The 22229-nt window shown below is 44.2% G+C and overlaps 1 protein-coding gene across 3 annotated transcripts in view; it reads left to right on the top strand.

Annotated features, from left to right (window-relative positions):
• LOC115197407 (thromboxane-A synthase-like) overlaps positions 1-22229 on the top strand; it is a 143525-nt gene that overhangs the window by 16011 nt on the left and 105285 nt on the right. For all 3 annotated transcript variants that reach the window (XM_029758872.1, XM_029758874.1, XM_029758873.1), the window contains one exon: positions 8888-8981. In XM_029758872.1, the coding sequence (XP_029614732.1) occupies positions 8888-8981 (94 nt within the window). The remainder of the gene's footprint in view (positions 1-8887; positions 8982-22229) is intronic.

The following is a 22229-nucleotide window of genomic DNA, read 5'->3' as shown; positions in this document are numbered from 1 at the left end:
TGGAGCATGGTGGTTGTCTGAGGGAGTTCCAGCTTGGTTGAACTAGGCTTGGCTAGGCCTGGGTTCTCTCCAGCTTGGTTGAGCTAGGCTAGGCATACGTTCTCTCAAGCTTGGTTGAGCTATACTTGGCTGGGCATGGGTTCTCTCCAGCTTGGTTGAGCTAGGCTAGGCTAGGCCTGGGTTCTCTCCAGCTTGGTTTAGCTAGGCTAGGCATGGGCTCTCTCCAGCTTGGTTGAGCTAGGCTAGGCTAGGCCTGGGTTCTCTCCAGCTTGGTTTAGCTAGGCTAGGCATGGGCTCTCTCCAGCTTGATTGAGCTAGGCGAGGCTAGGCCTGGGTTCTCTCCAGCTTGGTTAAACTAGGTTAGGCTAGGCAAGGTTATATCCAGCTTGGTTGAGCTAGGCTAGGCTAGGCCTGGGTTCTCTCCAGCTTGGTTAAACTAGGGCTGGGTTATCTCCAGATTGGTTGAGCTAGGCTAGGCTAGGCCTGGGTTCTCTCCAGCTTGGTAAAACTAGGTTAAGGTATGGCTGGGTTATCTCCAGCTTGGTTGAGCTAGGCTAAGCTAGGCATGGGTTCTCTCCAGCTTGGATGAGCTAGGCTATGCTAGGCCTAGGTCCTAGTTGTTGGCTCTTGGCCTTATGCTGGGATGCAGGCACCGCAGACCCACAGTTGATAAAACTGGGCCATGTAGGGTGAACTAACACTCACACTTGACTTTTACCCCCCTACTAGCGCTTTACTTTATTAAGTAAAACTGACTTACTATGACATGTGTTTGTCCCACCTAGCTATTTTTTTTAAATGTAACCTTTATTTAACTAGGCAAGTCAGTTAAGAAAAAATTCTTATATACAATGACAGTCTATCCTGGACAATGCTGGGCCAATTGTGCACCACCCAATCACAGCCAGATGTGATGCAGCCTGTATTTGAACAAGGGACACCTCTTGCACTGAGATGCAGTGCCTTAGAACGCTGTGCCACTCGGGAGCCCTTCGTCTTAAGATGAATGCACTAACTGTAAGTTTCTCTGGATAAGAGAATCTGCTAAATGACTAATGTTAATGTCAAATTAGACAAGTCCAGGTAGTCCCTCTTGGTTTCAATCGGTTTTCTTCCGTTGGTGCATAATCACACAACCCTGATTCAATATTATGGTTTAACCATGATGCCCTGGGAGCGTCTCCATCTCCTGGCCCTTTGATTGGATGTATCTCACGTTGCCAGATCTGTGTGGTTGTTTGATGGAGGTGTGTGTCCTATTGTCAGACAGTTGTAATTTCAGCAGCAGACCGATAAAACGTCCCTGCCCTTCAGTCTAAATGAGACTTCAATCCCCCTGACCACCACATGACCCGTCCTGTGTGTGTGCGTGCATGCACGTGGTTGTGTTCATCTAGGAGATGAAATGAGAGAGAGACAGCTCTATAAATCTGTCTTTTGTTAATTGCAACCCCAAACACCAGAGCCGGAGACTCTTGAGTATGAAAAATTCACTATCCGCTCCTTATTACATTTTTTATAAGCAACTTTTTCAGTTTTAACCCTGGAGGAGTGAGTCCTGGCTTTTCTCAGTGTTGTCTGTGTCTCAGAGTGCGTCACTGGATGTTCCTAAGAAACCAATGGTTTCCAGGTGAATGCGCTCCGCTCTGACGTGGGTGGGACTGGGGAAATGATTAGTGAGCTGTGGTTGCCGCACAGCTGGACCAGCTCCTACTGTAACAGCAGGCCCAGCACCTACTGTAACAGCAGGCCTAGCTCTTACTGTAACAGCAGGCCCAGCTCTTACTGTAACAGCAGGCCCAGCTCTTACTGTAACAGCAGGCCCAGCTCTTACTGTAACAGCAGACCCAGCTCGTACTGTAACAGCAGGCCCAGCTCCTACTGTAACAGCAGACCCAGATCTTACTGTAACAGCAGGCCCAGCTCCTACTGTAACAGCAAGCCCAGCTCCTACTGTAACAGCAGACCCAGCTCCTACTGTAACAGCAGGCCCAGCTCCTACTGTAACAACAGGCCCAGCTCTTACTGTAACAGCAGACCCAGATCTTACTGTAACAGCAGGCCCAGCTCTTACTGTAACAACAGGCCCAGCTCCTACTGTAACAGCAGGCCCTCGTCTCTTTCCTCCTCCACTTTCTCCACTTCTCCTTCTCTCCCGTCTATCCTTCTCAAACTCTTAGCCTTTCTTTTCCTCCCGCTTCCACATACTGTTTTACTCTCCACCCACTGTATCCCTCTTCTCCTCTAGGTTGAAGATGGGAAGGTTCAGACACCATAATACGTCCATGCGAAAACATTTGAAAATGAACAAATTCATGGGATTAGCACCGTCGTTGGGTTCTACAGGATTAGCATTGAAAACGTGACTAGTGGTCAGGAAGTCCAGTAATAAAGTGGCTGTAGATTGTAAAGCAGTTATACTGTGTGTTCACTGAGTATTTAGCTTTAATTCACTACGATTGTGTTTATTTTTCACTTTGATCACATACTTTCTGTGCTGCTACCATTCTCTCCCAGTCATTCCGAATGCGGAAGCTGGTCCCTTGTTGAATTCAGGTACAAAGAGTTATGGGATAATAGAAAGCTCTTGTCTTAACCTGTATATTTTGAACCTAGCTTCTCCTCATATTCCTTCTCTCATCCCTCTGACCCACCCTCTGCCACCTGTTCTGTGTCTCTGGAGGAGATGCTGTTCCCTCAGCTGGAGCCCTGTGGTGCTCTATGATGTCCTCTACCACTCAATTACTCCCTACCAAGATGTTCAGAGAAACAGACAGACAGATAATCAAAGACACACAGATAGACACACAAACACGTGCTGATAGCACATTCACACTGACGTCTGATGCACATACACACACATACACATATACACACACACGCACACACTCTCGCGCTATACACACACAAAGCAACCCTGCAGGTGCTTCAATGCCCTCCCTCAGCCCCACGAAAGAAGGAAAAGAGAGAGACAAATACTTTTCCCATCTCCAGGATATTAGAATATTTTGGGGTGTGGTTTGCTCACAGCTCTTTTTGTGCAACCGGGAGTGAGAGTGTCATTCCAGTTTATCTGATGTGTTGTGTTATGTCATTGCAAGGTAAATGACCAGTAACTGTGTTGTGAAAGTCCTTGGTGTCAATTGAGAACTGTTGACCAAATCAGTGGTTCTTAATTCTCTCCTCAGGGCCCCCAAGCCGTTGCAGACCAAGCACAGCTGATTCAACTTGTGAATTAACACAATAATAACAACTGTGGAATTTTAACACTATAAAAGTACTTTGAGTCAGTCATGCAGTCACAGTTACAGTTGAAGTCTGAAGTTTACATACACCTTTGCCAAATACATTTAAACTCATTTTTTCACAATTCCTGACATTTAAACCTCGTAAAAATTCCCTGTCTTAGATCAGTTAGGATCACCACTTTATTTTAAGAATGTGAAATGTCAGAATAACAGAAGAGAGAATTACTTATTTCAGTTTTATTTCTTTCATCACATTCCCCTTGGGTCAGAAGTTTACATACACTCAATTAGTATTTAGTAGCATTGCCTTTAGATTGTCTTCGGGCTAGGGGGCAGTATTTTCACGCGTGCCCAGAGTAAACTGCCTGTTACTCAGGCCCAGAAGCTAGGATATGCATATAATTGGTAGATTTGGATAGAAAACACTCTAAAGGTTCTAAGACTGTTAAAATTATGTCTGTGAGTATAACAGGACTGATATGGCAGGCAAAACCCCGAGGACAAACCATCCCAAAAAAAACAATTCAGCTTACCTCTATTTTCAATGGCTCGTACTATAATTATAAGCCCCTGTCCTCCCAAATTGCAGTACCTAGGGTTTCCACTAGATATTAACAGTCTTTAGAAAGAGTTTCATGCTGTTTTTTGGAAAAATGACCCAGAAATTGTAGTTTTTCTAGGTGGCTCCCATTTTGGCTTGTAGTGTTTCCTTGCGCATGGACAAGTGCGCGTTCTTTTTGTTTATCTCCGGTAAAGACAATAGCGATTCTCCGTCTTAAATTGTATTGTTTATTTGCATAATAGGATACCTAAGGTTTGATTATAAACATTGTTTGACTTGTTTGGAAAAGTTTATTAGTAACGTTTGGGATGCATCTTGACGGAGGGAAACTGAGTGGATGTTTGACTGAAGCGCACCAGCTAAACTGAGTTTTTATGGATATAAAGATGGACTTTATCGAACAAAAGGATCATGTGTGATGTAACTGGGACATTTTGGAGTGCCAACAGAAGAAGATCATCAAAGGTAAGGCATTTTTTATATCGCTATTTCTGACTTTCGTATCGCACCTCCCTGGTTGAAAATAATTTGTTATGCATTTGTATGATGGGGCGCTGTCCTCAGATAATCGCATGGTTTGCTTTCGCCATAAAGCCTTTTTGAAATCTGACATGGCGGCTGGATTAACAACAAGTTAAGCTTTAATTTGATGTATTGCACTTGTGATTTCATGAAAGTTTAATATTTATAGTCATTTAATTTGAATTTGGCGCTCTGCCATTTCATCGGATGTTGTCGAGGGGTTCCGCTAGCGGAACGTCTAGCCGTAACAGGTTTTAACTTGGGTCAAACATTTCGGGTAGCCTGCCACAAGCTTCTCACAATAAGTTGGGTGAATTTTGGCCCATTCCTCCTGACAGAGCTGGTGTAACTGAGTCAGGTTTGTAGGTCACCTTGCTTGCACACGCTTTTTCAGTTCTGCCCAAAAATGTTCTATAGGATTGAGGTCAGGGCTTTGTGATGGCCACTCCAATACCTTAACTTTGTTGTCCTTAAAAAATTTTGCCACAACTTTGGAAATATGCTTTTTCCTCCAAACATAATGATGGTCATTATGGCCAAACAGTTCTATTTTTGTTCTATCAGACCAGAGGAGATTTCTCCAAAAAGTACGATCTTTGTCCCCATGTGCAGTTGCAAACCGTAGTCTGGCTTTTTTATGGCGGTTTTGGAGCAGTGGCTTCTTCCTTGCTGAGCGGCCTTTCAGGTTATGTCGATATAGGACTTGTTTTACTGTGGATATAGATACTTTTATATCTGTTTCCTCCAGCATCTTCACAAGGTCCTTTGCTGCTGTTCTGGGATTGATATGCACTTTCGCACCAAAGTACGTTCATCTCTAGGAGACAGAACGTGTCTCCTTCCTGAGCGATATGACGGCTGCATGGTCCCATGGTGTTTTTACTTGCGTACTATTGTTTGTACAGATGAACGTGGTACCTTCAGGCATTTGGAAATTGCTCCCAAGGATGAACCAGACTTTCTGGAATTTTCCAAGCTGTTTAAAGGCACAGTCAACTTAGTGTATGTAAACTTCTGACCCACTGGAATTGTGATACAGTGAATTATAAATTAAATAATCTGTCTGTAAACAACAGTTGGAAAAATGTATTGTGCGATGCACAAAGTAGATGTCCTAACCAACTTGCCAACACTATAGTTTGTTAACAATACATTTGTGGAGTGGTTGAAAAACGAGTTTTAATGACTCCAACCTAATGTAAACTTCAGACTTCAACTGTACGTATTGCTGCCCTTCTGATAAGGACAAGAAGAAGTAAAACAAGCTGTGTGTGACTGCAGCGTAACACAGTATGGCCTAATGTATTTAGCATAGCTCATCTCTTTGTAGCATTGTACATCCCAGCTTAGTCTGGTTAACTTGAACATGTGCTGTAGCATAGAAACATTTCAGTGTATAATTCAATGAAGCTTCAGTATAGTATGTTGGTTTCTAGGCTATACAGTATGTCAGTCATATACCAGCTCTGCTCCAGGCTCCATTCTTGTATTGTAGGAACAGTAAAGCCTTGGTCTCATAGGAGCACCTGTCTGTCTCTGTGTAGGAAGATTCAGTACAGGACAGACAGGTCAGTGCTGCTCACAGCCTCTCCCTGTGTGTTTGTGTTTGTGTGTGTGTGTGTGTGTGTTACTGTGAATGTGAATGTGTTTGTATTTCACTTAGTATGACTGACACAGTGTTTTTCTTAACTCTATGACTGCCTATTCTGCATGGCCTCTACAACAACCCCCACAGTCATAAATATGTTTGTTCTACCCAGTCAATGTGTTGAGACTAAGAGTGTCACGTGCCTGCTGCTGATGACAACACCACTCTCTCTGTCTCTCTATAGATGAGGCCATGACACCAGCCATTATAAACTCCCATATTTCCACAGCAACAGTGGAAACAAACATAATATCTCACCTAGTCTGCACCACTCAGTAACATTTAAGTGATAATGCCTGAGAAGCCGGTGTTTGGAGGATATATTGGCACAGGTGTTGTTAGGCCCGAGACAAAGTCGGGTTACAAACATATTCAAATAATGATAGACATATTTTTATTACATTTTTTTTGTTAATGAATTTATTCATGCTATTTCATTCTTCTACAAGATATAGTCCTGACACAAATCTAGGGTTGCTACCGAAGCCGGCTGGTCGTTCGTTCTATCGGTTTGGTTGCAAGAGACGCGACCTAGTCGTTCAGTATTTTTGTTGTTCTAAATGCTCCATTGCCCTACTGACTGGCAACGTTCTTATCCCTTGCTTGCTAGCTAGCCAACTACGGCTAACTTACAATCACGTTAAACAGTGCAGCCAGAATAACAACAGAGTAGCTGCATTTGCATTTGTTTAAGCTGTTTTCTAGTGACATTTATTTGGATGCATCCATAACAATGAGCTGATGATGCACGATTTCGCCTGGCATAGAAAATGTGCTCTCTCGTCAGGACACAGTTGTTCAGAGTTGCTATCCAACAACACAGCTAACATAATCACTTCAAACTGAAGCTGGAAAGACTGCAACTAGCTGCACTTTGATTCGTTTTACCGGTTTTCTATTGATAGTTCTTTGTATAGATCCATAAAAATGATACTTATTCATGTTTTCGACTGGCTGAGAAAAGCTGCCTGCCTGTCTGTCTCATCCCGGCTCCCGACTCCCTACACGTTCATTACTATGGGACAGCTGGAGATCCAATTTGAATTTTGAAACAATGTTGCAAATGTCAGAGAGACAGACGGCAAGGTTTATACAAATCTTCGCTGTTGAAAACTAAATGTTAGTCTAAAAGAAATGTGAGATAATGTCTATATGTTTTTTATAGTGGAGATCAAGTTAATAAATTGCCTGGCTGGGCTAATGAAACAGTGGATTGCACAATCAGATAGAACAGAGTAAATAGGCATTTTAACATCGTAGATTTAGCCAGTGGCAACTTGTGCAATAGACAACAGCTGGAATGCAGTTTTAACCAATCAGCATTCAGGATTAGACCCACCCTTTTTATAAAGGACATTAACCACTGTGTCAATGACAGATGTGAGCTTGATAGAACATGACTGTGGAGTATGAGGCTTCTAAGAAAAACACCATGTAATTACAAAGCAGTTACTATGTAACAATGTTGTCATACAGTTATTACTGTGTAGTTACATGGGTATGAGGGCAACTTTTAAGTGTTACTAATTACGGTATATGAACACATTTAATTGATAGCAAAGTCTCTTAATCCAACATTAGCAGCTAGGCTAGTTAGCAAGCATCTCTGCCACATGTCCTCATGATGACTCACAGCTCTGTGTAACTGTGGTTACTTACAACCAATTAAAAGGTGAAGAAACAAGTCAGGCAGGCTGTTTGGCATATGTATTTTTAAAGCCAAGCAGCTGATCATCTCCATATATTTAGCTAGCTGGGGCATGGTGTTGTGAGAGATGCGGCTAAGGCTAATGCGAATGGTGGTGTGAGTCACTCTGCTGATGTACGCGGAGAGGGATGTCTGTCTGTCATGGCTGTGTGACAAGCATGTGGTTATTATTATGTAGGTGTCAGAACATGAGTCAGTGTGCTGAGATATAATTTTTGTTCCCTTTTATCTATGGTTAGAGTGTCAGATCTCATTACTAATTATGGTTCTCGTTCAGTGGCTTATGAAGTGGATGTTTGAATCTATTTGGGTTTTTAGTATCAGGTGTGTGTGTGTGTGTGTGTGTGTGTGTGTGTGTGTGTGTGTGTGTGTGTGTGTGTGTGCACGTGCGTGCGTGTGTGTGTGGGAGGGGGTAGTTGTGTGTGTGTGTGGAGGTGGTGGATCTGTGTGTGTGTGCGTGTGTCTGTGTGTGTGTGAATCAGTCCTGTGTTGGCTGCTCAATCTTGCAGCTTTCTTTTGTTGGTCGTTTACATATGTTGTAAATGTGACTTCCTCAATCCAGTCAGTGTTGTGTGCCCTTAACCATAAACCTGCCTCTCTGTCACTGCTCCCTCCCTGACTGTGTGGGAGGGTTTGTGTGCAAAGCTTTATTTTCTGACTGTAAACACATTTTCCTGTCTCTGAGTCCATGGCTATAGCAGCACACAGGGAGACAGCCATCCTTTAATTGCCCTTTACTTGGCCAGGATATACATACACACGCACGCACGCACGCACGCACACACACACATACATACTCCCAGAATCCACCCTGTCTAGAGCAGACAGTGTATTACATGACTGAAGAACATCCTGTGGTATCCCATAATTCTCCTCAAAGTCCCGTACAAAAGTCCCCTTCCTCATTCCAATGACTTGCATATCAGCAGAAAACGCCAGCAGTGCCTGTGATGAATAATGCATGCTGTTCCGTTTTAGGAGTCGGAGTGTGGAATTTTTACATTCCCCAGAGCAAATAAATCTTTCAAGTGTCATAATGTTGTGTGTTTGTGAGGTACTGCTTAGGCAGCATATCTGCCAGATTAGATGCTGTAATCTCCGTAGCATTACTACTATATCCCCCATTCCATTTTATCTGTTACTAACTCACTCCCCAACTCTCTCTCTCTCTCTCTCTCTCTCTCTTTCTTCCTCTCTAGGTATGCTACGTTCCCCTATTCGTCCCTGGCTCGATGTGGAATAAGGCACCCCAAACCGTCCCCATTCTTTGGGAACCTGTTTCTATTTCGTCAGGTAAGATACTGACTGGTATGGAAGAATTCACACTCTCACTAAAAGAAACCACTTAATTTAAGCATATTTCCCCTGCCAACCAGTGTGATATTTGAGTGTACAATCAATACAGAGTTCAATGCAGGATTTTCTTCCCTTTTTACTGAGACAATGGTTGGGTATTGCCTGTCTTTTTTGGTTACATACATTGAAAATACGTTGAAATCACTCAACCCCCCCTCCCCCCATTCCACACGCATACACACACACAGACGCACACACACTCCCATGCAGACATCCGCACACCACCCCCTAAGGCGAGAGAAATCAGGCTTCCAACATCTAGTTGCACTTCATTAGATTTGTTCATTAAATACGACTCACAAGTAATGACTTTTAATACCATTTGATTCCCAAATAGATTGCCCTTATTGGTAACTGCGTTACTTTTATGATGAATATATAATGTAAAATGTAAGGCAGTGAGTGGTTCAATATAACTCATTCAATATGGTGATATTTTATCTCACTCTCCATTCTGCCCACCCCTACAACAAGGACACCAGAGATGTTGAACAGTAATACCAGTATTTTCCATAGACAGATGGACAGATGGAAAGAGGTCTCATCTTTGTATCTGTGCCATTATTGTGTCTTTGACAACATCCCATTTTTAAAGTAGTACATTTTCTACTTCATTTGTGTTTGAAAAAAGTGTAAAGCTAATATTGTTGATTTACTGCCACCTGCAGTGCTGGAGTCGGGAACTAAATCTTGTCATTCATTTATTGTGGCCACTAGATGGCGGTGATATAGCTTAAAGCCATTTACAAACCATGTCACTCAATTTGAAGACAATGCTCTGATCATTGGCTCATTTCTCCCAACCCATAGGAATCCCCACCCAGTTGACTACTTTAAAATGGTGAAAGACCTCCATGGAAATGTCCATGCTGCAACAGGTTGTACCCAAGTTGAGTCCTGTAACTATCTCTATGGTATTTTCCAAAAATATATATGATCTACCGACATTTAGGCCTACATTAATTCTGGAATGTGTAGATCAAAGGAGTCATGCCTTGAGTTTACTCACAAAGGTTTAACTATATAGTACCAACGGTATAGATATCAACAAGTACAATACCAAAAGGAGACAAATACATTATAACGCAGTAATAGGCTACAGATGATGCTTGCCCTTATGCTTGACATTCAGTTTGACGTCTATTCCAGTTACAAGACAATGGCTTTAAAATGCATTGTGTATTTATTGCCCATGGTATGGTGTGGTGGCATGCAGATGCTTCTCTGCAGGACATATCTTTATGAGATTCAGAGGTCAATATTCTTCAGTGGGGCAGGCAGGCAGGCAGGGTGGGCTGGGTCCCCTGTCATTCTCACTGCAGCTAGCTTTACTGGGCTTTTACAAGGGCAGCTATCTCTTTCTTTCTTTATCTCTTCTCTCCATCAGTAATTTTTTATTTATTCTTCATACTTCCTACTTCTTCCTACTTGGCCCGTTTGTTTAATTTTGCAATCAGTGACATTCAGGAATAAGACTCTAGTAAGCTTGATTCTCAGATTCAGGACCCAGTGCTCTGTAGCCTGGCTTTAGACTATTACACAATAGTCAGTGCCCTTGATGTCCCTCTCAGCAGAACTGCAGTGTCATGCTAAGGGCTGAGGTGGTAAAGTATGCATGCAGCTCTGCCTTCAGTGCCTTGCATAATTACACTGTCTGTCCTGTGGCTGGGGAGAGTCCCCAGGTGAAGCAGGGGGGATGCTGAAGCTGCTTCTATAATGTGTGTCAGTGCTGAGACTCAGATCTGGAGACACAAAGAGCTATCTCTGGAGTGGTTCTCTTGTAGAATCCTCTGACCCACGTCTGCATGCCACACTCACATCAAACACAACAACAAGAGAGAGTGTGTGTGTGTGTCTTTGTATGTATGTACAGTACCAGTCAAAAGTTTGGACACACCTACTCATTCAAGGGTTTTTCTTTATTTTTTATTGTAGAATAATAGTGAAGACATCAACATGTGCCTAAGATGGCGCCGACAGAGATGGTCGCCTCGCTTGGAGTACTTAGGAAACTATGCCGTATTTAGTTTTTTTATGTATTATTTCTTACATTGTTACCCCAGGAAATCTTAAGTCTTACTACATACAGCCGGGAATAACTATTGGATATAAGAACGATGTCAACTTACCAACATTACGACCAGGAATACCACTTTCCCGAAGCGGATCCTCTGTTTGGACCACCACCCAGGACAATGGATCTACTCCCAGAAGTCGTCCCAAAACAACGGCGCCGCAGAAGTGGCAGACGGAGCGGTCTTCTGGTCAGGCTCCGAAGACGTGCACATTGTCCATCGGTCCCGAGTGTACTACTCGCTAATGTCCAGTCTGTTGACAACAAGGTAGATGAAATTCGAGCAAGGGTTGCCTTCCAGAGAGACATCAGAGATTGTAACATTCTCTGTAACATATGTTGTCGGAATCGGTTCAGCCACCGGGCTTCTCCATGCATTGTGCCGACAGAGATAAACACCTCTCTGGGAAGAGGAAGGGCGGGGGTGTATGCTTCATGATTAACGACTCATGGTGTAATCATAACAACATACAGGAACTCAAGTGCTTCTGCTCACCCGACCTAGAATTCCTTACAATCAATGCCGGCCATATTGTCTCCAAAGAGAATTCTCGTCAGTTATCGTCACAGCTGTGTACATTCCCCCTCAAGCAGACACCAAGACGGACCTCAAGGAACTTCACTGGACTCTATGTAAACTGGAAACCAAGGTTACCTAAATTCTATCAGCATATTGATTGCACTACACGTGGGGGTAATACACTCGATCACTGCTACTCTAACTTCCGCGATGCATACACAGCCCTCCCCCACCCTCCCTTCGGCAAATCCGACTACGACGCCATCTTGCTCCTACCGTCTTATAGGCAGAAACTAAAAAATGATGTACCAGTGAGTAGAACCTTTCAACGCTGGTCTGACCAATTGGAATCCACGCTTCAAGATTGTTTTGATCACGCGGCCTGGAATACGTTCCGGTCAGCCTCAGATAACAACATAGATATATACACTGACTCAGTGAGTGAGTTTATAAAGAAGTGCATTGGAGATTTTGTACCCACTGTGACTATTAAAACCTATCCTAACCAGAAACCATGGATGGATGGCGGCATTCACGCAAAACTGAAAGCGCGAACCAACGCATTTAACCATGGAAAGAGGTCTGGGAATATGGCTGAATATAAACAGTGTAGTTATTCCCTCCTCAAGGCAATCAAACAAGCGAAGTGTCGGTACAGGGACAAAGCGGAGTCGCATTTCAACGGCTCAGACACGAGACGTATGTGGCAGGGTCTACAAGAAATCACAGACTACAAAAAAAAACCAGCCACGTCACGGACACCGACGTTGCGCTTCCAGACAAACTAAACACCTTTGCCCGCTCTGAGGATAATACAGTGCCACCGTCACGGCCCGCTAACAAGGACTGCGACCCCCCCACCCTTCTCCATGGCCGACGTTAGTAAAACATTTAAACATGTTAACCCTCGCAAGGCTGCTGGCCTTGGTGGCATCCCTAGCCACGTTCTCAGAGCATGCGCAGACCAGCAGGCTGGTGTGTTTACGGACATATTCAATTGCTCCCTATCTCAGTCTGCTGTCCCTACATGCTTCAAGCTGGCCACAAGTGTTCCTGTACCCAAGAAGGCAAAGATAACTGAACTAAATGACTACCTCCCCGTAGTTCTCACTTCTGTCATCATGAAGTACTTTGAGAGACTAGTCAAGGATCATATCACCTCTACCTTACCGGCCACCCTAGACCCACTTCAGTTTGCATACCGCCGCAACAGGTCCACAGATGATGCACTCGCCATCACACTGCACACTGCCCTATCCCATCTGGACAAAAAGGAATACCTATGTAAGAATGCTGTTCATTGACTACAGCTCAGCCATCAACACCATAGTACCCTCCAAGCTCATCATCAAGCTGGAGGCCCTGGGTCTCAACCCCACCCTGTGCAATTGGGTCCTGGACTTCCCGATGGGCCGCCCCCTAGGTGGTGAAGGTAGAAAACAACATCTCCACTTCGCTGACCCTCAACACTGGGGCCCCACAAGGGTGCGTGCTCAGCCCCCTCCTGTACTCCCTGTTCACCCACGACTGCGTGGCCATGCTCGCCTCCAACTCAATCATCAAGTTTACAGACGGAACAACAGTAGTGGGCTTGATTACCAACAACGACGAGACGGCCTACAGGGAGGAGGTGAGGGCACTTGTAGTGTGGTGTCAGGAAAACAACCTCTCACTCAACGTCAACAAAACAAAGGAGATGATCGTGGACTTCAGGAAACAGCAGAGGGAACATCCCCCTATCCACATCGAAGGGACAGCAGTGGAGAAAGTGGAAAGTTTTAAGTTCCTCTGCGTACACATCACAGACAAACTGAAATGGTCCACCCACACAGACAGTGTGCTGCGCCTCTTCCACCTCAGAAAGCTGAAGAAATTTGGCTTGTCACTCAAAACCCTGACAAACTTTTTCAGATGCACAATCGAGAGCATCCTGTTGGGTTGTATCACAGCCTGGTACGGCAACTGCACAGCCCTCAACCGCAAGGCTCTCCAGAGGGTGGTGCGGTCTGCATAACGCATCACCTGGGGCAAACTACCTGCCCTCCATGGCACCTACAGCACCCGATGTCACAGGAAGGCCAAAAAGATCAAGGACAACAACCACCCGAGCCACTGCCTGTTCACACTGCTACCATCCAGAAGGCGAGGTCAGTACAGGTGCATCAAAGCTGGGACCGGGAGACTGAAAAACAGCTTCTATCTCAAGGCCATCAGACAGCTAAACAGCAATCACTAACTCAAGAGAGGCTGCTGCCTACATTGAGACCCAGTCACTGGACACTTTAATAAATGGATCACTAGTCACTTTAAACAATGACACTTTAAATAATGCCACTTTAATAATGTTTACATATCTTACATATCTTTCATATCATATGTATGTATTGTATTTTATACCATCTATTACACCTTGCCTATGCCGCTCGGCCATCACTCATCCATACATTTATATGTATGTATTCTCATTCACCCCTTTAGATTTGTGTGTATTAGGTAGTTGTTGGGAAATTGTTAGATTACTTGTTAGATATTACTGCACTGTCGGAAGCACAAGCATTTCGCTACACTCGTATTAACATCTGCTAACCATATATATGTGACCAATAACATTTGATTTGATTTGAAAACAATGAAATAACACATATGGAATCATTCCATTTGCACACACTGTATATAGATTTTTCTATTGTGTTATTGACTGTACTTTTGTTTATCCTATGTGTAACTGTGTTGTTTTTTGTCGCACTGCTTTGCTTAATCTTGCCCAGGTCGCAGTTGTAAATGAGAACTTGTTCTCAACTGGCCTACCTGATTAAATAAAGGTGAAATAAAAAAATGTAGTAACCTGAAAAGTGTTAAACAGTCAAAAGTTTGGACACGCCTACTCATTCAAGGGTTTTTCTTTATTTTTACTATTTTATACATTGTAGAATAATAGTGAAGATATCAAAACTATGAAATAACACATATAGAATCATGTAGTAACCAAAAAAGTGTTAAACAAATCAAAATATATTTAATATTTTATATTCTTCAAAGTAGCCACCCTTTGCCTTGATAACAGCTTTGCACACTCTTGCCATTCTCTCAACCAGCTTCACGAGGAATGCTTTTCCAACAGTCTTGAAGGAGTTCCCACATATGCTGAGCACTTGTTGGCTGCTTTTCCTTCACTCTGTGGTCCAACTCAACTCAAACCATTATAATTGGGTTGAGGTAGGGTGATTGTGGAGGCCAGCACTCCATCACTCTCCTTACTGTTCAAATAGCCCTTACACAGCGTGGAGGTGTGCTTTGTGTCATTGTCCTGTTAAAAAAGAAATGATAGTCCCACTAAGCGCAAACCAGATGGGATGGCGTATCGCTGCAGAATGCTGTGGTAGCCATGCTGGTTGTGTGCCTTGAATTCTAAATAAATCACCAACAATGTCACCAGCAAAGCACCCCCACACCATCAAACCTCCTCCATGCTTAATAGTGGGAACCACACATGCGGAAATCATCCGTTCACCTACTCTCTGTCTCACAAAGACACGGCGGTTGGAACCAAAAATCTCAAATTTGGGTTCATCAGACCATTGTCCATTGCTAGTGTTTCTTGGCCCTAGCAAGTCTCTTATTCGTGTCCTTTAGCAGTGGATTCTTTGCAGCAATTTGACCATGAAGGCCTGATTCACGCAGTTTCCTCTGAACAGTTGATGTTGAGATGTGTCTTTTACTTGAACTCTGTGAAGCATTTCTTTGGGCTGCAGTTAACGCTAATGAACTTATCCTCTGCAGCAGAGGTAACTCTGGGTCTTCCTTTCCTGTGGTGGTCCTCATGAGAGCCAGTTTCATCATCGCGCTTGATGGTTTTTGCGACTGCACTTCAAGAAACTTTCACAGTTCTTGTGCCGGATTGACTGACCTTCATGTCTTAAAATGATGATGGACTGTCATTTCTCATTGCTTATTTGAGCTGTTCTTGCCATAATAGGGACTTGGTCTTTTACCAAATAGGCCTATCTTCTGTATACCACCCCTACTTTGTCACCACACAAATGATTGGCTCAAACACATTAAGAGTGAAAGAAATTCCACAAATGTACTTTTACCTGTTAACTGAAATACATTCCAGGTGACTACCTCATGAAGCTGGTTGAGAGAATGCCAAGAGTGTGCAAAGTTGTCATCAAGGCAAAGGGTGGCTACTTTGAAGAATCTCAAATATAAAATATTGTAAAAAGTAATAAAAACCCTTGAATATGTAGGTGTGTCCAAACTTTTGACTGGTACTGAATGTATGAGTGTTTGTGTACGTCCATGATCATACGTAATATGGATGAATTTGTACGCGTGCACATGTGTTTCACTGGCGTGGCGTCCCTGTGTCCAACACACCCAGCACGTCATCAACATTTAGTCTGTTTTCATCATGAAATTGACGTCTGTGCCAGTGCCAGTGACCACAGTCACTGCCCACCAGGAGCTCCAGTGGTTGCAGTCCTGTCAGCCAGAGTGCCATCTCAGTGGAGAGAGAGCCAAGAGGGGGTGAGTCAGACAGAAAGGGCGCTGGGTAAGGTGGATCTTTCTGGAGGATCTCTGAGACGGTCTGACACACAGGGTGGCTGCTCCCCACCCAGCCTTCACCTGGTACATCTCCCTTGTTAGAGCTCTTATTGCTGGCTTGCTGGCTGGTTGATCCTCTCTGATACCCAAGCCACTGATATAGAGGCTCACCCACCACCCTCATGTGACCCCTTCAAAGATGGCACCTCCCCCCCTCTCTGGCCCCTCAACACACAACACAACACATTAGCCAGCCAGAGAGCTAGTATTACCAGGCCTAGATTATTGGAGATTGAGAGCTATGAGAGTCAAACCCCCACACATTTAATGGCATGATTCAGTCTCTGCTCGAGCCAGCATCTCTCCATGACTCCCAAGGTCAGGCTAAAGCAGAGGACACTGCAGTGCAGTCTCTCTGAGTGGAACCAGCACCTCTCCATGGTGAATAGATAGAGGAGTGTCTATCTCTCCCTATTACCAAGGGTCCGTCCAAAATGGCAGTCTATTCTCTACCAGAGCCCTCTACCAGAGCCCTGCTCTATTCCCAAACACAAATTAAACTTTATACTTCCGCCGCAGTAGTAAGAGGAAAACTGAATAGTTTTTTTTATTTCTTGTAGAATTTTTCATTTTAAATTAAATTGTTTTTTATTTATAATATTTTTTTTTCTGTGATGGCGCCGAAGGGGAAGGCTGGCGTCTTATCGGCTCAACTTCTTTGGGCTAGGGGGCAGTATTTTCACATCCGGATAAAAAACGTACCCGATTTAATCTGGTTACGACTCCTGCCCAGTAACTAGAATATGCATATAATTATTGGCTTTGGATAGAAAACACCCTAAAGTTTCTAAAACTGTTTGAATGGTGTCTGTGAGTATAACAGAACTCCTATGGCAGGCAAAAACCTGAGAAAATTTCATGCAGGAAGTGGCCTGTCTGACAAGGTGTTGTTGTTCTTGCTTCTGTTTATTGAAGAGTCAGGATCTTAGCTGTAACGTGACATTTCCTACGGCTCCAGTAGGCTCACAGAGCCCGGGAAAAACCTGAACGATGACGAGGCAGCCTCAGGCTGAACCACATTATCGCCTTTTCCAAGTGGCCCATCAGAGGACAATGGAATTAGGCGCGTGCCCGATTCGACCCTGTGCAGTATTTTCCTTCGGCTGTTTACCTAATTGCAGATTCCCGGTCGGAATATTATCGCTTTTTTACGAGAATAATGGCATAAAAATTGATTTTAAACAGCGGTTGACATGCTTCGAAGTACGGTAATGAAATATTTAGAAATCTTTTGTCACGTTATGCGCCATGCGCACAACCGTTATTTACCATTGGGCTAGTGTCTAGAACGCACGAACAAAACGTCGCTGATGGAACATAACTATGGATTATTTGGGACCAAACCTACATTTGTTATTGAAGTAGAAGTCCTGGGAGTGCATTCTGACGAAGAACAGGAAAGGTAAGAACATTTTTCTTATAGGAAATGTGATTTTGGTGAGTGCTAAACTTGGTGGGTGTCTAAATAGCTAGCCCTGTGATGCCGGGCTATCTACTCAGAATATTGCAAAATGTGCTTCATCCGAAAAGCTATTTTAAAATCGGATATATCGAGTGCATAGAGGAGTAATGTATCTATAATTCTTAAAATCATTGTTATGCTTTTTGTGAACGTTTATCGTGAGTAATTTAGTAAATTGCTAGGAAATTCCCCGGAAGTTTGCGGGGGGTATGCTTTTTCTGAACGTCACATGCTAATGTAAAAAGCTGGTTTTTGATATAAATATGAACTTGATTGAACAGACATGCATGTATTGTATAACATAATGTCCTAGGTGTGTCATCTGATGAAGATCATCAAAGGTTAGTGCTGCATTTAGCTGTCTTCTGGGTTTTTGTGACATTATATGCTAGCTTAAAAAATGTCTGATTATTTCTGGCTGTGTACTCTGCTGACATAATCTAATGTTTTGCTTTCGTTGTAAAGCCTTTTTGAAATCGGACAGTGTGGTTAGATTAACGAGAGTCTTGTCTTTAAATAGCTGTAAAATAGTCATATGTTTGAGAAATTGAAGTAATAGCATTACAAAGGTTTTAAAAATCGCGCCACAGGATTCAACTGGCTGTTACGTAGGTGGGACGAATTCGTCCCGCCGGTCCCATAGAGGTTAACCAACCATGCTATTTTGTTTGTTTTTCTGCGTTGTTCATAACTTGTGTTGGACATAATGTTGCTGCTACCGTCTCTTATGACCGAAAAGAGCTTCTGAACATCAGAACTGCGATTACTCACCTCAAACTGGACTAAGAGTTCTTCTTCAATGAGTCGGATAGGAGGGATATAATACAGACACCTGACCAGGCCCAGATCCCCGTTATTCACTTGAGAAGGAGATCAGGGTGCCTTGTGAGGATCAGGCGATGAGTGGCTAATCTGCCTTTGCCCTCCATCCTGCTAGCAAACATTCAATCGCTGGAAAATAAATGGGACCAACTGAAAGCACGTTTATCCTACCAACGGGACATTAAAAACTGTGATATCTTATGTTTCACCAAGTTGTGGCTGAACGACAACATTAAGAACTTACAGCTGGCAGGTTATACACTCTATCCGCAGGACAGAGCAGCAGCGTCTGGTAAGACACGGGCAGGGGCATATGCATTTATGTAAACAACAGCTGGTGCATGGTATCTAAGGAAGTCTTGAGGTTTTGCTTGCCTGAGGTAGAGTATCTCATGATAAGCTGTAGACCACACTATCTACCTAGAGAGTTTTGTTCTGTATTTTTCGGAGCTGTCTACATACCACCACAGACCAATGCTGGCACTAAAACCACTCAATGAGCTGTATACCGCCATAAGCAAACAGGAAAACGTTCATCCAGAGGCGGCGCTCCTAGTGGCCAGGGACTTTAATGCAGGGAATCTTAAATCAGTTTTATCTCATTTCTATCAACATATTAAATGTGCAACCAGAGGGAAAAAAATTCTAGACCACCTTTACTCCACACACAGAGACGCGTTCAAAGCTCTCCCTCATCCTCCATTTGGCAAATCTGACCATAATTCTATCCTCCTGATTCCTGTTTACAAGCAAAAATGTAAGCAGGAAGCACCAGTGACTCAGTCTATAAAAAAGTGGTTAGATGAAGCAGATGCTATACTACAGGACTGTTTTGCTAGCACAGACTGGAATATGTTCTGGGATTCTTCCGATGGCATTGAGGAGAACACCACATCAGTCACTGGCTTTATCAATAAGTGCATTGAGGACGTCGTCCCCACAGTGACTGTACGTACATAACCCAGCCAGAAGCTATGAATTACAGGCAACATTTGCACTGAGCTAAAGGGTAGAGCTGCCGCTTTCAAGGTGCGGGACTCTAACTTGGAAGCTTATATGAAATCCTGCTATGCCCTCAGACGTACCATCAAACAGGCAAAGCGTCAATACAGGACTAAGATTGAATCGTACTACACTGGCTCCGACTCTCGTCAGATGTGGCAGGGCCTGCAAACTATTACAGACTACAAAGGGAAGCATAGCCGCGAGCTGCCCAGTGACACGAGCCTACCAGACGAGCTAAATAACTTCTATGCTCTCTTCGAGGCAAGTAGCACTGAAACATGCATGAGAGCATCAGCTGTTCCGGGCGACTGTGTGATCACGCTCTCCGCAGCCGATGTGAGTAAGACCTTTAAACAGGTCAACATTCACAAGGCCGCAGGGCCAGACGGATTACCAGGACGTGTACTCCGAGCATGCGCTGACCAACTGGCAAGTGTCTTCACTGACATTTTCAACCTCTCCCTGTCTGAGTCTGTAATACCAACATGTTTCAAGCAGACCACCATAGTCCCTGTGCCCAAGAACACTAAGGTAACCTGCCTAAATGACTACCAACCCGTAGCACTCACATCTGTAGCCATGAAATGCTTTGAAAGGCTGGTCATGGCTCACAACAACACCATTATCCCAGAAACCCAAGACCCACTCCAATTTGCATACCACACCAACAGATCCATAGATGATGCAATCTCTATTCCACACTTCCCTTTCACACCTGGACACACCTATGTGAGAATGCTATTCATTGACTACAGCTCAGCGTTCACCATGGTGCCCTCAAAGCTCATCACTAAGCTAAGGACCCTGGGACTAAACACCTCCCTCTGCAACTGGATCCTGGACTTCTTGACAGGCCACCCCCAGGTGGTAAGGGTAGGTAACAACACATCTGCCGCTCTGATCCTCAACACGGGGGCCCCTCAAGGGTGCGTGCACAGTCCCGTTCTGTACTCCCTGTTCACTCATGACTGCACAGCCAGGTACGACTCCAACACCATCATTAAGTTTGTTGATGACACAACAGTGGTAGGCCTGATCACCGACAACGATGAGACAGCCTATAAGGAGGAGGTCAGAGACCTGACCGTGTGGTGCAAGGACAACAACCTCTCCCTGAACGTGATCAAGACAAAGGAGATGATTGTGGACTACAGGAAAAGGAGGACCGAGTACGCCCCCATTCTCATCGATGGGGCTGTAGTGGAGCAGGTTGAGAGCTTCAAGTTCCTTGGCATCCACATCACCAACAAACTAACATGGTCCAAGCACACCAAGACAGTTGTGAAGAGGGCACAACAAAACCTATTCCCCCTCAGGAGAAAATATTTGGCATGGGTCCTCAGATCCTCAAAAGGTTTTACAGCTGAACCATCGAGAGCAACCTGACGGGTTGCATCACTGCCTGGTATGGAAACTGCTCGGCCTCTGACCGCAAGGCACTACAGAGGGTAGTGCGTGCGGCCCAGTACATCACCTGGGTGAAGCTTCCTGCCATCCAGGACCTCTATAATAGGCGGTGTCAGAGGCCCTAAAAATTGTCAAAGACTACAGCCACCCTAGTCATAGACTGTTCTCTCTGATACAGCACGGCAAGTGGTACCAGAGCGCCAAGTCTAGGTCCAAGAGGCTCCTAAATAGCTTCTACCCCCAAGCCATAGACTCCTGAACAGCTAATCAAATGCCTACACAGACTATTTGCATTGCCCCCCTCCCTGCCCCCCGCTCTTCTACGCTGCTGCTACTCTCTGTTATTATCTATGCATAGTCACTTTAATAACTCTACCTACATGTATATACTACCTCAATTACCTCGACACCAGTGCCCCCGCACATTGACTCTGTATTGTTATTTACTGCTGCTCTTTAATCATTTGTCATTCTTGTCTCTTACTTTTTTTTAGGTATTTTCTGAAAACTGCATTGTTGGTTAAGGGCTTGTAAGTTAGCGCCTGTTGTATTCAGTGCATGTGATGAATAAAATTTTATTTTATTTGATAGGACAAACTTCCAAATGTTCTGTGTTGCGTTGTGACACACACATACACACACACTATCCTGGACTTGATAAAGTCTGCCTCTGTCGGTGACCCACTCATCTCCGGCTTCGCTCCTCTCTGTGGTACCAACATTAAGCTGATCTGTGTGGGTGAGGAGCCGGTATTGGCATGCGACAATCTCTGCAGTAATAAAAAGACTGGGGGAGAGAGAGAAATAGAGTAAGATAGAGGGGCTGGGAAGAATGAGAGAGAAATGGATGAATGGAGACAGTTTGAGACGGTTTGGACTGGTGCAGTGTGCAGCACCATGAAGGGGGCACTCCTTCGGGCACACACCAGCGCTCTGTACCCACCACCCCTCCATGAGAGCCCAGACTGCAGGAATGCCAGGGCTGCAGCCGTTCTGTGGGCTGCTCTGTCGCTTTGCATATCAATGAGCCCAGTGCTTTCTATAAGCACCTTAATGGGACAAGTTTCCCTTTGTGAGCCAACGGACCACTATTCAGATCAGACAGGAGGGTTGAGGAGCATTCTGTCTGTCTGTCTTTCATATGATCTACAGTGCTTTCGGGAAAGTATTCAGACCCCTTCCCTTTTTCAACATTTTGTTACGTTACAGCCTTTTTCTAAAATTGGTTAAATTAAACATTTTCCTTATCAATCTACACACAATACCCCATAATGACAAAGCAAAAAC

The sequence above is a fragment of the Salmo trutta genome, chromosome 7, assembly GCF_901001165.1.
Source record: "Salmo trutta chromosome 7, fSalTru1.1, whole genome shotgun sequence".
In the NCBI taxonomy this organism is placed as follows: domain Eukaryota; kingdom Metazoa; phylum Chordata; class Actinopteri; order Salmoniformes; family Salmonidae; genus Salmo; species Salmo trutta.
Note: the sequence above shows the minus strand (reverse complement) of the source record. Positions and strands in the feature narration are given on the sequence as shown.